The 15,940-nt window shown below is 45.6% G+C and overlaps 1 protein-coding gene across 6 annotated transcripts; it reads right to left on the bottom strand.

Moving 5' to 3' along the window:
• Nucleotides 1-482: 482 nt before the first annotated feature.
• PTGER1 (prostaglandin E receptor 1) lies at nt 483-14,994 on the bottom strand. 6 transcript variants are annotated; one of them, XM_053376312.1, is made up of 6 exons: nt 12,427-12,756; nt 12,000-12,069; nt 11,056-11,192; nt 8,619-8,903; nt 2,868-3,723; nt 483-2,057 (listed from the first exon to the last, which is right to left on the bottom strand). In XM_053376312.1, the coding sequence occupies exons 5-6, from the start codon at nt 3,693-3,695 to the stop codon at nt 1,773-1,775; spliced, it is 1,113 nt and encodes a 370-aa protein (XP_053232287.1). In that variant the 5' UTR covers nt 3,696-3,723; nt 8,619-8,903; nt 11,056-11,192; nt 12,000-12,069; nt 12,427-12,756; the 3' UTR covers nt 483-1,772. The 6 variants fall into 6 exon arrangements, with proteins under 6 accessions (XP_053232287.1, XP_053232285.1, XP_053232283.1 ...); XM_053376310.1 differs by lacking the exon at nt 12,427-12,756 and adding an exon at nt 14,870-14,994 and having other exon boundaries at nt 11,056-12,069; XM_053376308.1 differs by having other exon boundaries at nt 12,000-12,756.
• Nucleotides 14,995-15,940: the final 946 nt, after the last annotated feature.

Genomic DNA, 15,940 nt, shown 5'->3' with positions numbered 1-15,940 from the left:
AATCACACATGCCCCATAGTCATCAACTAGTTCTAGGAAGAGGCAATGACAGGCAGAGCAGAGAAATCACAGAGTGGGAAAAGAGTAAACACACACTGAGATAAATGGAGAACTCTGCCTACCAGATTAGTCGGGCTGACAGAGGCAGCTGACAGCAGGAATGCTGGGATTTAGTCAGTGGCATGAAGACAATAAAGTGCAATAGGACAGAATGCTCCACAAAAATACTTTATTGTAGAATGGTCAGCGCCAATCAACAGCTTTCTCAGGCCAGAGCACCAGCAAGCAGTAGCCTAGATCCCCTGCCTGCATGATCCCTGCAGAACAAGCTTCTCAGGATTTTTCCACTGTCCCCTGAAAGTCCCCGGAGGACCATCATCCTAAGTCCAGAGCATAACAGCAGCTGGAGGCACCCTACTTATCGTCTGTTGGCTAGTTCCACCTACCTCTCCAGTACAGTAGACTACACTGCAGGGCCCACCTAATTGGAATTCATGGTAAGCCAGATAGGCTTCCATCTGCCTGGTGCTCCGCCAACTCTTTCCTGTCTATGGAAGTAGCTCACTTATAAGTGCTCAGTTCCAGGAGGAGCTTCCTCGTTTCCCATGGAGGGTGGGAAGCTGTGTGGAAGAGCTTTGGGTTATCACATTTCCAGCCCTCTCACCCCATTGAGCATCCCCATTTGCATGCAGGGGTTCCCTGGAATGACCAAGTTTATCTCTAAATTAAATGCTGTCCTGAGTCATCATTACCCTGTGCCCTAGTTCTGCTCTCCTGTTTTAGGAAAGGACATTATGCAGGGATTATGTTTTTTCTTGGACAGATATGCTGCTGCCTCTGAGGAAGGGTGCCGATTTATGTATGTGTTCCTTTGCATGGGACTGAACTGCTGCAGCCTCTAGAGTGGGATGTGGAAAGAACATTGTGGGCCCAGAGTGTCCAGGTCACCGCGGATTAAACATAATGCTGTATATCAACTGCAGCTGGATAATAAAATGCGTAAACCAAATTATCCAAGAAAGGATGCCAAAGGTCTCCCCCTCTATTTTTATCATTGCAGAAGTTGTCTCCTTGCCTAGTAATGAATCCACAAGCAAGCTTTATGCCCCTGAGAGGTTATCATTGAAATATGGAATGGGGGGGGGCATTCACGGATGCCATTGTGCTCTGAAGCACTGACAACTCACCACTTTGGACTAGAACACGAATAACAAGTCAAGGTTTCCATTCATACCACATAGCCTGTACCAAGAAAGTGTTGGGTACACTCAGAACGCATTAATCATGGCTTTCCTCCCTGTCATCAACAAAATTACCAGAACATATGAAGCTGTTTTATACTGAGTCAGACCATTGGTTCATCTAGCCTTGAGTACTGGAAACTCCTGGATCTGAGCCACAGTTCTTCAGCCCTGCAGAACGGGTGGTGTCAGGAATTGAACCCAAGACACTTTTGTAAACACTGCTGTGGGGCACACACACACAAACACACACCCCGCCAAGAAAAGATGATCACAATTCCTTCACAAATCTCCAGAAAAAGATCCAGTGCCCCTTGTCCACCGTAAAGTCCCAACTAGGTAGGGAACTGGGCCCAGCAGCATGCTCTTCTCCACAATCTTTAATCCCATCGCTCTTTTGGCCGAGAGGGTAAACTGAGAATGCCATATCGGCTCCTTGCATACAGCATTACCATCCAAGGGCCCTGGATGCTGGCTGAATCCCAGGGGAGATAATTCTGCAAACAACAGAGAATGTGCAAAACGTGCTCCTTAGGGGGTCTTGAGAGTAGAGGTTCTCCTGCTTGCTCCCGCCAGCCCTATGCTGCGCTCAGAGCTTTGGAAGGAGCTGGCTTCCCAGCGGTCAAAGCGGACTCCCTTGAAATAAGGGCGCCGAATAACTAGAGCAAGCAGCTTGCGTAGCACAGCACGCCGAAGCAGGATATATACCCAGGGGTCTAGGATCTGGTTCCAGGAGGCTAGTCGCACACCCAGGAATAGCAGCTCCTTATAATTAAGGTCTCCATGGGAGTTGGTCACTGACAAGATGACAAAGACCTGGAACAGAAAGAGGCAAGAATAGCAGTTAAGAGGACAGTAATTCTGCTGCAGCCTTGTATCTTACTCTCTCAGTGATCCTAACGAAAATTGGAAACGGAGGAATAGGAACTATGCACACACCAAACTGACAGTATAGTCATTGCGCCATCCTCACTCAACATGCCTACATTTGTTCCCTGATAAGAGCTTCCCAGTCTCCATGGACTCATTAAGGGGACGGCTGCTTAGTTTGCTGCCTGGACTTTAAGAGAAGAAAGGACCTACCAAATCTGCTTCATGGAGGCCCATGCACCACAATAGTTTGATTAGCTGATGCTTTGGCCTCCTGGTGGTATTGACCTCCAGAAATCTTCCAGTTATAATTTTCCCCAGGAAGGCACCTCTGTGGATCAGAGTCACATTACATCAGTGCCATTAGAACTTTGGTGAAGGGCCATAGCTTTAGATGTGAAAGGTTCCAAGCTCAATCTCTGCTATCTTCAAATAGGGATGGAAAAGTCCCCTGTCCAACACGCCACTGCCGTGCAGTTTGGGCGAACTGAATCCCATTCCTCATCAAGGCGCTGCACACCCCCCGCAAGATTCTATCCACCCATGCTGGAGACTTCACTGATGCTCACAGCACATGAATGCCCTGCTTTCATTCTATTGCTGCTACTCCTCCCTGCCCGCTGCCTCTTAAACATTCCAGCATTTAAGAACCCAATGGTCCACCTAGACCAGCATCCTGTTCTCACAACGACAAGTTGGATGCAAAAGCAGGACTATGATTTCCACTAATCTCCCCTCCCACCCCACCCCACTCACCAGTAAGGGGCTCCAGCAGATGCAGGAAACTACCATGATCCCCACCAGCTGCACAACCATCTCAATGTCATGGGCTTTGGCCCGCCGGTGCCCACACTTGCGCTGACTGCGGAGCCGGGCCCGCACCAGGTTGAGTCCACTGAAGGTGTTGCAGAAGAGGGAGGCCACCAGCGAGGCCAAGCCCAGTGTGGAGAAGAGCAGGGCAAAGCCCACGTCAGGCCAAGCTTCTGCCTCTCGCACCTTGATGAAACACCAGGTGCCTGGGGCCTGGACGACATAGCTCCCGAAGCTGCAGAGAGGCAGCAGGGCAATGGCGAGGGCAGTGCCCCACAGTCCCAGCAAGGAAAGTTTAGTCCGGCCAGGCGTCACCAAGGAAGCATGCAACAAAGGACGAGTGATGCCCACACAGCGCTCCACTGCCATGATGCAGCCCAGGAAGAGCGGGCACAGTCCGAAGAATACCATTGAGGCTCCAAAGAACTGGCAGAGGGATTTGGAAGGGTCCATCTTTTCCCAGTTGCTCTGTGTGGCATAAAGACGCAGCACGAAGGAGCCTGGAATGACGTGGCCTGCGAGGTCGGTGATAACCAGGCTGCTAGCGTACAGCAGAAAGGTGGCCTTGGAGCGGCGCCGGAAGCGGGTGTAAGACTGCACCAGGATAGCCAAAGCCACCACATTGGAGACAGCACCCAAGGTCATAGAGAAAATGGGGGCGGCAGGTGAAGATGCCCTTGCAGAGCTCTGGATCTTTGTGGGCTCTGTGCAGCATGAGGAGTGGTTCACAGGTGAAGCCTGTGAAGCATTGGGAGAGTGGATGCCGGACATCATGTCAATGGCTACCTCCAGGTGCAGGCATCTGCAAGGGGAAAAGAGGTGTCAGAAACTAACCTGAGGAGGTCCTTAAAAGGTAAGAAGTCTCTCTAAAAACATTTGTTTAGGGAACCCAGCACATTTCCCTAAAAAAATTCTCCTTTGCCCTGGATTCTGCTCTGGAGCAGAGGGAAGAAGCATGCCTGAGGAGGTTGAAAGTGCACTTCCTGCCCACCAGAATCTTCCGTTGGGAGCTACAAATCCAGCAGATGAGAATTGCTGTTCCTTCCCAGCTCCTGCGGAATCCAAAGCAAGAAGAAGCCGGTTTTTATCCTGTCCCCTCAGTAATTACTTTTCTGACTATCAAACTGATTCTCCTTAAATCCTCTTTCGTCTTGCCATATAATCTGATGGATTTCCCCTGATTTTCCACCTTCCCATTCCTTGTGTTTCATGTCCTCAAATTTGCAAGGAAATGCTGGACAGAACTATGTGCATTTTAGATACTTTAATTAAATGGTGATGGTAGTGATAAGGAAGGAGCCTGGGGGAGGGAGGGAGAGACCTTGAAAGACTTTAGCAACTGAAAGTCAAGGTGCTGCTCCTACAGTGCTGAGGAACTAGAGCACTCTTGGCCTTTTTGTGGAGGAATACACTTGGTTGGTCCTTCCCCCAGCAGTTTTGGATCAGGGATGGATCAGAATGGAGACTCACACATGAGAGAAAAATTGGGGAATACTAATTGGGAGAATTATAATACTGCATCTCATTTTAACAGTAACATTTTTCAAAATGTCATTTAAAGTTACTGTTTCTCCCACCACATTTTTGCCAGCTAAGAAATATAAATGGAATGCTGGTTAGTTTGTTACATTATCATTTTACATGTAAACATGTTTAGCGTAATATAACAAACACAAAGCCTGCGACACATTCTTTATCAAGTTTTTGGATTGTACGTCATCACAAAATTAAACAAAAAAGCAAAACATGATGAGGACAATTTGTGTCTGTTCCTGGGAACTGGCATCTAATCTCTCAACGGTCATCAGGTCTCAAACTTTCTGAAAACAAAACAGAAAAGCCTGTAATTTGTAATAAGGAATCCGGGGTGGAAACCTGGGGACTGCAGGCCAGTTAATTTAATGTCCGCCCTGGGAAAACTGGTAGAAAGTATTATTAAAGTAGCTAAGCACATAGAAGAACAAGCCTTGTTGAAGCAGAGCCAGCATGGCTTCTGCAAACACAAGTCCTGTCTCATAAACCTATTAGAATTCTTTGAGAGTCTAAGCAAGCATATAAATAAAGGTGATCTGGATGACATAGTGTGTTTGGACTTTCAAAAAGCTATCACCAAAGACTCCTGAGTAAGTTTAGCAGTCATGGCAAAAGAAGAGAGTTCCACTTATTTAACAGGAATTAGTTAAGTAGCATAAAGCAGAGAGTAGGAATAAACAGACAGTTCTTCCACTGGAGGGATGTAGAAAGTGGAGTCCCCCAAGGACCTGTGTTTTTTAACCTGGTCATGAATGATCTAGAGGTAGGGGTGAACAGTGAAGTGGCTGATTATATTAAATTGTCCAGAGTAATTAAAAACAAAAGGAGATTGTGAAGACCTCTCAAAAGACCTATACAAATGCAGTGAATGGTTGGTAAAACAGCAGATGTAATTCAGTGGAAACAAGCGTAAAGTGATGAATGTTGGGACAAAAAAACCTTCATTTTTTGTATACGTTCATGGGGTTTGCAGCATTAGTGACTGTCCAGGAATGACACCTTGGTCTCATAAGTACAGTGGTACTTATTCTTAACCTGAAGCACCACTTTAGCTAATGGGGCCTCCTGCTTCTGCCGTGCTGCCAGAGCACGATTTCTGTTCTCATCCTGAAGCAAAGTTCTTAACCTGAAACACTATTTCTGGGTTAGTGGAGTCTGTAACCTGAAGCGTATGTAACCTGAAGCGTATGTAACCCGAGGTACCACTGCATATAGCTCAATTAAGATGTCAACCCAGAGTGTAGCAGCAGTGAAAATGGCAAATTCCATGTTAGGAATCAATAGGAAAGGAAAATAAAACTGCTGGCATCATAACGTCATTACACAAATCTATGGTGCGACAGCATTTGGAATGCTGTGTACAGTTCTGATCACTTCACCTCAAAAAGGATATTGTAGAGTTGGAAAAGGTTCACAGAAAGGCAACCAAAGTAATCAAACTCCCCTATGAGGAAAGGTTGTGGTATTTGGGTTTTCTTAGTTTAAGGGGAAAGCAAGTAAGAGGTGACATGATTTTATAACATTACAGTATGCATGGCACAGATGCATAATTTATCCTTGTCTCATAACAGAAGAACTCGTGGACATTCAATAAAGCTGAACATTGGAAGATTCAGGACAGGTAAAAGAAAGTGCTGATTCCTGCAGGAGGCAGTGATGGTCACCAACCTGGAGCATTAAACTATTTAATGGGGGATAAGTCTATAAATGGCTACTAGCCACAATGGAGGCTATGCTCTTACCTTCATGTACCATGTACGGTCAGAGGCATTATGCTTCTGAATACTGGTTGCTGAAAACCACAGGAGGGGAGAGTGTTTTGTGCTCAGATGCTGTTTGCTGATTTCTCACAGGCATCTGATTGGTCATTGTGAGAAGAGGAAGATGGATAAGGTGGACCAGATTGGCCTGATACAGCAGGGTTCTTCTGATGTTATATAACAGTCTTAAAATGGGGTGTGTCTCTCTGTGTGTATGTAACTGAAAATGAGTTTATCACCTAGCACAGCATTGAGTTGAACTTACTCATAAGAAGTATGTGTAGGACTGCACACCAACTGCAGACTTCAAGTCTTCAACAGAAGAGCTTTCTCTTTGACTCCCCTCTCACCATTTACATCTAGCCTGAGAAAAAATTGCTGGGAACTAGAAAGCTTGCTCACTTTTTGCGATACTTTAGTTGGTCCTAATAAAAGTATTGTGCAGCTGTGGATTTTAGATTTTTCCTAATAGTTCAGCACATGTACCTAACATTTGCATACAGTCTGAAAGAGAAACATGCTTTCTTATGATGGATGGGGTGTAGTGGTATAAAATACTAGTACCAGAAGCAAGTTTTATTATTAAGCTATAGCCATCATTGCCACTTACAGCAGAGGGGTGTGTGTGTGTTTAAATCAAGAGCTCTCTGTAGTAATCATATGTAGCATAACTGAATCACTCTGCTTTATTTTTGTTTTATTCCTATTGTCTGGCTCAACTAACCTAGGGCTATATTCAGAACCGGATGATTGAGTGAGTCATAACTTCTAATATACTATAGCTCCCATTTGTCTCTGTGAATGAGAAACAGCATCCAGAGAGGTACACTTAATGAGCAATTGTTTTGCTTACCCCTCCCTTAACATCCTTTAACTGCCCAGTAGTATTAACAGGAGGGTAATGTTAGTAAAAGGGAGGTAATATATTAATTCTTTCAATAAACATTTGAGGGGCACAATCACAATCAGGGGGGAAATTAGTTCTATTTGTTTACTACATTAGAAGTAGTTAATTAATGTGGGGTATAAAAGGGCTGTAAAGTTTGATTAATTGGTTAATCCGTTAGAAGACTATTTCATTGACTAAAAAGCTGTCCTGGATTAATCAGACAGTGGATGTTGATGGGTCCATATTTAGTCATGCTTAGAGTAGACCCCTTGGAATCAAGGGAACTCATATTAGCCACGACTAAAAAGTTCCACTGTTTTCAATAGGTCGATTCTGAACTTGACTGACTCCATCCCACGATATCTAATATAAGTTGATAAGTGTCTCTGTAAAAGAAGCATTCAACCTTTTCTTTCAGAAGGCTGGTAGAGAAAGGAATGCCCCTTCAGAATTGATGACTGTCATCCAAAGTGTGCACATTATCTGAAAACTGAGGATGCATCTTGCTTCAGAAATATTGCTTTTAGCTGTATGCAACTTATCCAAATTTAATCAATCAACTAAGACTCATATAAATAATCATCTATGATCGTGTACAGTAGTCAATATGTGGTACCAGGATCCTGGTACCCTTTATCTAATGCAAACACTCCGCTTTGGAACACAGAAGAGAATCCAATAGTCCATTCATTTTCATCCCTTCCATGGTAGAGAATGAAGACCTCTTCCACATTTAGACAGGCCCTCTTCAGAGCCAGCTGCCTCCCAAGGCGCTATTGTCAGACGCAGGAGAGTAAGACCACCACCACACCCTTTTGCTCCAGAATCAATTAATTATTGAATACTAACTACCAGCATTCACAACAGTCTGCAAGGGTTAGGATCCCCACTCCAAGCTCCCATCAGCAAGCATGCCAAACAGGGGTGAAAATCCCATCCTAAGTGTGACTATAACAGAGCAGTTTAAGCTGTGTTTACCGGGAAGTAACAGGCGCTCAGTTATTTTGTGTAGGCGAGGCAAGCTGTATTTGCCTCTGGTGCAAGATCCTTATTCACGATCACGCTATTTTCCTTACCTCTAATAATTTGCCAGCTACTGCTTGTTACTCCCATATTCTTGTTACTCCCTACTCCTTACGTCTAAATGTACACACAGAAGAAGTCGATGATACCCCAACACACCCTGGTGCTGTCTGCAGCCGTTCTGGCTGTCAGTGCACCAGAGTGGTTGCATAGCGCAGCAAATCTGTGTTTAGAGGTGTTGGGAGTGCTACCCCTTAAGAGAGCCCCTTCTCAACACATCGGAGTCCTCCCGAGATTCGCTTATCTCAAGTCGGGAGGGGACACGTGCAGTCCCAGATTTCTCCCCAGCAGCCCCTGATGGTCTTCAGCCTGCACACCTTCCCCTTGCCCCGACTCGTGCTGCTCCCTTCTCTCTCCAGCTCTGCGCCCTCTTCTCGTCCCGTCGAAGTTGGCGGGATTAAGTAAGAGCTTGGAGCTGCGCAGAAGACTCACCTTCTTCAGGGCTGCGCGCTTCCGACGCGTCCGAGACTCACCTTCGGTTGCGTCCGGCGACACGGAAGAGCCCGGCGCCGATGCTGCCCTGACTTCAGTCCGAAGTACACTTCATTCGGCTCGCTTTTGCCTCGCCCTTCCCCGCTCATGTGCGAGTTTATAGGACGGGCACCGCCCTCTTCAGCCACTAGGGGACGCTATGAACTACTTCTGCTGCTGCTCCTCCTCCTCGGTCGCCTTCCAAAGAAGGATTTGTTCCGCACGAGCCGCCGCAGCAAAACTCTCCTGCATGAAAAAAAAAGTTATGTTTTGTAGCTCTAGACACAAGTTCACGATCATAAGAAACTCGCAAATCCTCTATTGCTGATGCAGTATGAGACTCTCAAAGTGCATGGAAAAGTTTGGAGGAGAGGAGGGAATCCGGTTTAAATACTCTTTAATCAACATCGTTGTGAACAGAACTTACTGGCACAGGAAGTCATGATTCCTCTTAAGTATTCCTACATGCACACATCACCCTTCCAGCACCTGCGGGGTGGGATACCAAAAACTTTCTGCCATGTCTACCCTGGTGCTGACCACACTCACCTGGGACAGCCATCCTGATTTGTGGTCATGATGTTATTGGGCCGGTTAGATGTGGTTGCAATTTCAATACCACTTGCACCTACGAAAGTTTCAAGGCAGACATACGGCTTCATTTCTAATGGGTGCCTGTACCGTAACTTTCTGCAACTTTTTGAGGTGAGTGAGATGGGGTTTGTGCAGCTTGTCCTCCCAGATGGCAATAATGTAGTGACATTGGGGAAGCATCTCAGAACTAATAAAGCAGAATTGATGTGAGGGCAGTCCAGTATAAATCCACCACTATTACTGTAGTGGTGACATGCTGCTGAATACTCTCACAAAAAGCACCACCAGTATGGAAGGGCCCCAAGACGGGACCATTGTACGAAACTCAGCACCCCTTCCCCTCCTCTCCAACTCTTCCATAGCTGACCATCTACTCTTCCAGTCAATTAGCCTTGTAGGCCTGCTATCAGCCAAATCACAGCAACACACATTGTGACTCTACGATGGCCAGCTTCAAACCAGGCAGTCTGAGCACTTCCTTATATTCAGATGGAAGGTGGTTGTGTGGGCAATGACAGAACAAAGCTGCCTGTCTGGGAACCCTGTCTTGGCACCTGGTGGCTGAAGGACTATCTTGCCTTGACCTAGCAAAGTGTCACATTGTTTGGAGCCTAGGGGCTGCAGTACACAAAATGATGTTTTCTACAGAGAAGTTATGGACGTCTCCTGCGATATACATGTTACATGCAGCAAACATTCACAGACATATATGTGTTTGTCCCTGAGCGAACTAGATGCTGGATTTCTGCAAGGTCTGACTTCCATGTAGGAAATCTAGTTCATGCACAGAGGCCATAAGAGGGCCCACAGCTGGCCCAAGACAATTTGGCACCTGAGGCAAGCCACCAAAGGGTGCTCCTCCCCACCAGGGAAGAAGAGGTGAGTGAAGATCTACACCAGGAACAAAGGAATAAAGAATATATCAGGATCTGCTGCCCCCATGGAGCCTGCCACCTGAGAGGGCCCCTGCTGAGGCTTCATTGCCACTTTTCTTCACCAAGAAATTATGAAACCCTCAGAATGTTGAAAGGGGACATTGTGTTCTGCGCAGCACTTATGAGAAGGTTACCCAATGGCTCAGCCAGCCTCTAACATGCTGTATGGGAAGAAGGTTGAAAAAGGGTGAGTGGGTTTAAAAAGCACACACCAACAAGTTTAGCCTTTGCTTTCTGAGGGGGGGGCATTTCTACTAGGACCCCCAAGAAAGCAAGAACCACAGAAGAGCCTGTCAGCTTGAGATCATGTAAGTGCATTAGAATGGGCAGAGGGAATCTCTTCGTTCCATCCAGCATATTGTGTGCGGCAGGGGCACAGTTAATCTGCGCCACCCAGCAAAAAGAACAGATTTAACATCCTGAATTCCTCGTAGGAATTGAGATGCTGACAGTGAAGGAATTAACTGAATGTCACAGCCAGGAATAGACTCTACCCAGCTCTTTGCCCACCAGTGGGAAGTGGTACAGCAAGACAATAGGCAGATACCACACCCTCGTAAGGAAGAAAGGCAGGTGGTGATGGGGACCTTCTTTTTCCATGTGACATCGCCTGGCTAGCTGCCCAACTATGAGTTGCATGTGGAGCAGGAGAGGAAGTCTCTAGCAGCCACGATACCCCAGTGTTTTCTGTTTTGTCTTGTTCCTATTGAGTAGTTAAGAGGATTGCGAGAGCAGGGAGAGAGATCTGATAAGGAGGCAAGGTTAGGGTAAATAAAAACATGAGCATGAGCAGGACAGGAAGGGCCTAGAACAAGTTTCCTGCTCTGGCAATGCTCAGTGCTCACCGGAGGAACTTGGCGACCGCTAACCTGGCATTCTCCAAGACGGCGCTGGTGTTGGCATATGGCTCTCTCATCTACTGGCTGAAACGCCATGACCTTTCTTTGAAGTGCAGCTTCAAGTGTTTACATATCCCAGAATTTCATATCCCAGAAAAGCAGCAGGACTGTTGGGGAGGGTGAAGAGATACGACAGGGAACGGAAGAGAAAACATTTCCTCCCATCTGCACAGCGTAGCTACTAGACAAATTCATGAAGAGTAAATTTATTAATGGCTACTAGTTGTGATGGCTCTGTACTCCCTCCTCCAGTATCAGAGGTTGTATGTCTCCGGATTCCAGCTTCTGGGAAGCAACAGCAGGAGAGGGTGATGGGCACTCACATCCAAATTAGGGGCTTCCCAGAGGCATCTGGCTGGCTGCTGTGGGAAAGGGGATGTTGGACTAGAGGGGCCTTTGGCCTGATCCAGCAGGGCTATTTTTATGTTCTTACAGTCATGCTCTTAGAACAAAATCCACCTTGTGGACCTCCCTTCCAAGCTCAAAGCAAAGCTGGTGACAAGGTTTGAAGGATGGGCAGGAGATTCAGTTGGAATCCAGAGGAGAAAGGCAATGGGAACACATTGTCAGGGTGGTCAGGACAAGAAGGCTTCTTGCTAGCTTCCTCTACTTAGGAGCATTCAGCACAAACAAAACAAGTCATGAAATACGTATGTTCAAACCACATTATAGATAGAACACAATGCTCCAGCTAGCTCCAAGCCACACTCCTGGTGGAGGGTGTAACTAATGCAGGATAGCCTTCCTGCTTGGGCGTGGGTAGAGATAGCTATGCTGCTGATCACAGTTTTAAATAAAGAATTGAGTTTTGTCAATTCTAGCTTTGTGCAGGGTTGGGGACCTTGCAGCCATAAATGAAATAAAAACTTGTAATAATAAATCTAAGTAGAGTGACACCCTGATTCAAATCTCACCTCTGCCATTAAGTCACTGCATGGCCTTTGGAAAATCTCTCTCCGTCTCATGACTTATCCTACAGGGTTGCTGTAAGGATTAAAACAACACGTGAATTTATATCACTGTATTTGTTTGTGCTAGATCTTCCTTTGCCTACATTTCTTCTTTGCTGCACTTCTTGCTTTGGCTTTTGTTTCCTTGTGGGGCCTTGTTTAAGCTACTATAGTTTTTGTTTACAAATCTCTTTGTCCTTCCCTTTATCTACATCTTCTTCTCTTTCTGTCTATTTACTCTCTCCATCACCTCTGCCCCAGTTTGCTTCCTCTATGTCACACTCTTCTTGTTCTTTCTCTCTGGCTGCCCCTTTTCTCTGACACTCACTGCCTCCCTCACATCTGCCATTTTCCTTTCTTGTCCTTGTTTACACTACATATGAAAATGCACCTCTTCCCTTGAGCCTTTGTCCTTCAGTCTCTGCCTCTCCTTTCCTCTCCCCCGCCATTCCTTTTCTGTTCTTTCACCTGTCCTCAAGGTGTTGACATGTAGATAATAAGCTTGATAGCAGGCAGAGCCCATTTCTTTCATACTGGGCAGGACCTAGCTTGTTGAAGGACTTTATATACAATAAACATTATTAGTATTACATGAAAGGTGTGCCAACTCGGAAGCAGAACCTTTTTTTGAAGACAGAAAAAGAATACTCAGACAGCTGATGGACCTCCTGCCCTTTCTCACCACCTGTCCATGGCCATAAAACAATAGAAATACTTAACTAACTGACCAATCACATTGGTTCTGCCCCCCCAAAAGTCCTGCCCCCCCAACAAAAATCCTGGCTACGCCCATCCACCTGTCTTTTAATCTTTGCCCATATTCTCACTGGTCTTCTGTCACCCTGGTGTGGTGTTGTGGTCCAATTACTTAGCCATGAAGTTTGCTAAGTGATGTTGGGCCACAGTACTTAGTACTGTTTACTCTGCATCCAGTGTGCCCCCCACCAGGAAACATGGTACACATTAGCCATAATCCATATCTATACCCAAAATTATTTAGTAAATACTTTGATGCATTTCCCCCCAAACTAGCTTCAATCTGAATTGAGATAAAGAATGACCTAGCTGCGTTTTAAGCCAGTAAGGTGTACACAGCCATTGTCTCTCAGCCTAACCTACCTCACAGGTTTTTGCAAGGATAAAACAGACAGGGGTGAGAACTACGCATGCCACCTTGAGCTCCTTGGAGAAACAGTGGGGTATGAAGGTAGTTATTACTGGGAAGAGAGGGGGTGGGGGAATTGATTAGTGGAGCAATGGGACAGATGGCAGCACCCTCTCTTGCCCAAGGTTGGAGACCTCCACTTCCAAGTCACGACCAGACAGCCCTTGTTATAGAGCCACAGGCTCCAGGTAGTATGGGATTCTTGCCTAAGAATCACAATGGAGGAAGATGAGCTTCCATGCAGCAGCACATTAGAAACGCACTCCTAGCTCAGCAATGCTGATACATATCTACCCTGCCAAAGGTCATTGCGGGAAGGGAAACTCAACTACTCTCTGATGAAGGAACTTTTGGCTGCTTGAACTGCTCAGCATATGCAACTACCTCTCCTGTTCAGTTGAGAATTAACTCCAGCTCTTCCCACCCCCACTTTACCACCAGAACCCAGTCCTTTGTGGCACCATTAGCGATAATGGCTCCATAGCTGCTGAGTGCTTTAATAATGGGATTGTGGTTGACTGTGGAAGGCCTCTAGGGTGTGTTCCCAGCACCCACCCCTCCGTTCTCTGAAGAGGAAGCAGAACAAGGATAAAATTTGCCAGCTCTTCCAGTGCCCCTCAGCCCTGCCTCTAACTCCACATATATTGCAGCCTGAGCCATACAAAAAAAATCTCAAAGTGACTTATAGATCAATAAAAAAACTCCATGTACAAATATTTAAAAATAAATACATACATAAAGAAAATACATAAATAACATACAATTTAAGAAGTTGTATTACACTTGTGGTTTAATATATTTGTGGTTGTGTTATTTTTTGTGATGATAGACTGCTCTGCCTCCTTTCTTTTAGCAAATGTTTTAGCCACTGGGGAAGTGGTAATTCTGTACTGATTTGTTTGGATGTTGTTTGTGATGCCAATAAAAGGTTTGATGATGATGATGTGTTATTTTTGTGCTTTGGCAATGAAGTCTCTCCATCAACAGTTCTCCGTCAAGAACATGACAGGGTTTTGGGGAGTGCAGCTCTCTGGCCTCATTCCCCCTAGCAGCAGGATAGCAATGGCGAGCTTCCCAGGAGTTGTTAAAGGCTTTCCTGGAACTCAAGAGTGACAGAAATTGGGCAAGCCCTTTCTCTCAATGACTCCTGCCTTCCTTCTAGAGGCACAGGGATTCCCTATGGCCATTGAGGGAGAGAAACAGGATAAGGCAAGAGGACATGTCTCCCACTTTCTCCACTCGTAGCACAAGCCCTAGTCTATAGATGGAGATTGTAGACTGAATTTAGTCTTCTAGGTGCTTGTAGGTATTAGGTTACTTCTAGGATTCTGGGATGAAGAAGCAATAAAAAGTTACTGTAAAAACAAAAAGTGCCTCATTCTGAATTTGAATTAAAAAAAAATTAAATAGAGCATTTTTCCTCTCCAGATGAAGTGGTTTTGATTCAAAGTGCAGCATCCTATGAAAAATGAAGCATTTCCTCTTCTGCAGATGCTTCCAAGGGGTTCTCTGTAGCCACAGATCAGTTATAGCAAGCCTCTTAAAGACAAATGCCTCCAGTCAGCTGACTAATGCTGAAAGTGCATCTTCAAAGGAGGTTGTTGTAACCTCCAGTTAGCTGCTCAGCAGTTACAGTTACCTCCTTTGAACTTTGACAGGTGTCACTAACCTGATCTCTAGTGATTAACAAGTGGGTGGTCCTGACCATCTGTCAAAGCTGGCCCATGTGGGTGAGGGATTTTTGAATTCACCCTGCGAACAGGATCCCGTTCATTCCTGCCTTAAAGCAAGATAGAAAAAAGGTGCCGTTTTATTTGGGAGCTTTTTCTCTTTACATCCATTTTAAGAAGATGCAATATGACACAGACTTCAAACCATATAAATCCTTTGCAATGGTATATGTGTTTATAAATGCCGTACATTTTTGTATTTTTTGCATTGTCACTGTATTTCACAATCTGTAACTATTAAAAATAACTAGTTTTACCAGCAAAATAGAAACAAAATGAAAGACTAGTCATGTCTAGTTGGACAAGGGCTTGCCTTCATTCTAAACTTACAGATTTAATACAAAAGCAGCATAATACTCCAGTGCTTTCTTCTAACAAGGAATTGTCCCTGATAGGAGTGCCTATGGAGCTTCTCACTGCAGGAGTGGGGAACCAGTGGCCTTCTTGGTGCCGTTGGATTCCAACTTCCATCAGCCCCTGTCAGCATGGCCAATGGTCGGAGGTGATGGGTTTTATAATCTGGCAACATCGGGGGGGGCAATTTCCCCACTCCTGGCCTATCTCTTGGGGAAGGGGGGAGCAGTGAGGAGTTGCTGCCTCCAGTCTAGTGCTACTGAGTACCATTTCTTCATGACCCAAAGAGAGCACCATTTGCCTGGTCCGGAACACTAGTTTGAGAATGGTTCCTTTTTCTGAGGCCTTGGCCTCCAGCCAAGTACACTAGCTAAGCACTCCTTAAGGCCCACTCTCCTCTTGGCCCTCACCCTCTTGTTTTTTTCCTGGCCTTTTATTCATCTCCAGACAAAACACTCCTCCGCTTAGCAACTAAGGTTGCAGGCAGAATTGGTTTGTTTATATTATTAATAATAAACTGCCTCAGACACAAACCAAACAACATAATATGGCATTGGGTTCCAGGCCAGACCTCTATCACTAAAGAATCAAAGTGCAAAGCAAATGCATTGGGGCGGGCAGGCAGTGATACTTTGCTTCATGAATCATTAAATCTT

Source organism: Podarcis raffonei, chromosome 2 (genome assembly GCF_027172205.1).
Source record: "Podarcis raffonei isolate rPodRaf1 chromosome 2, rPodRaf1.pri, whole genome shotgun sequence".
NCBI lineage: Eukaryota > Metazoa > Chordata > Lepidosauria > Squamata > Lacertidae > Podarcis > Podarcis raffonei.
Note: the sequence above shows the minus strand (reverse complement) of the source record. Positions and strands in the feature narration are given on the sequence as shown.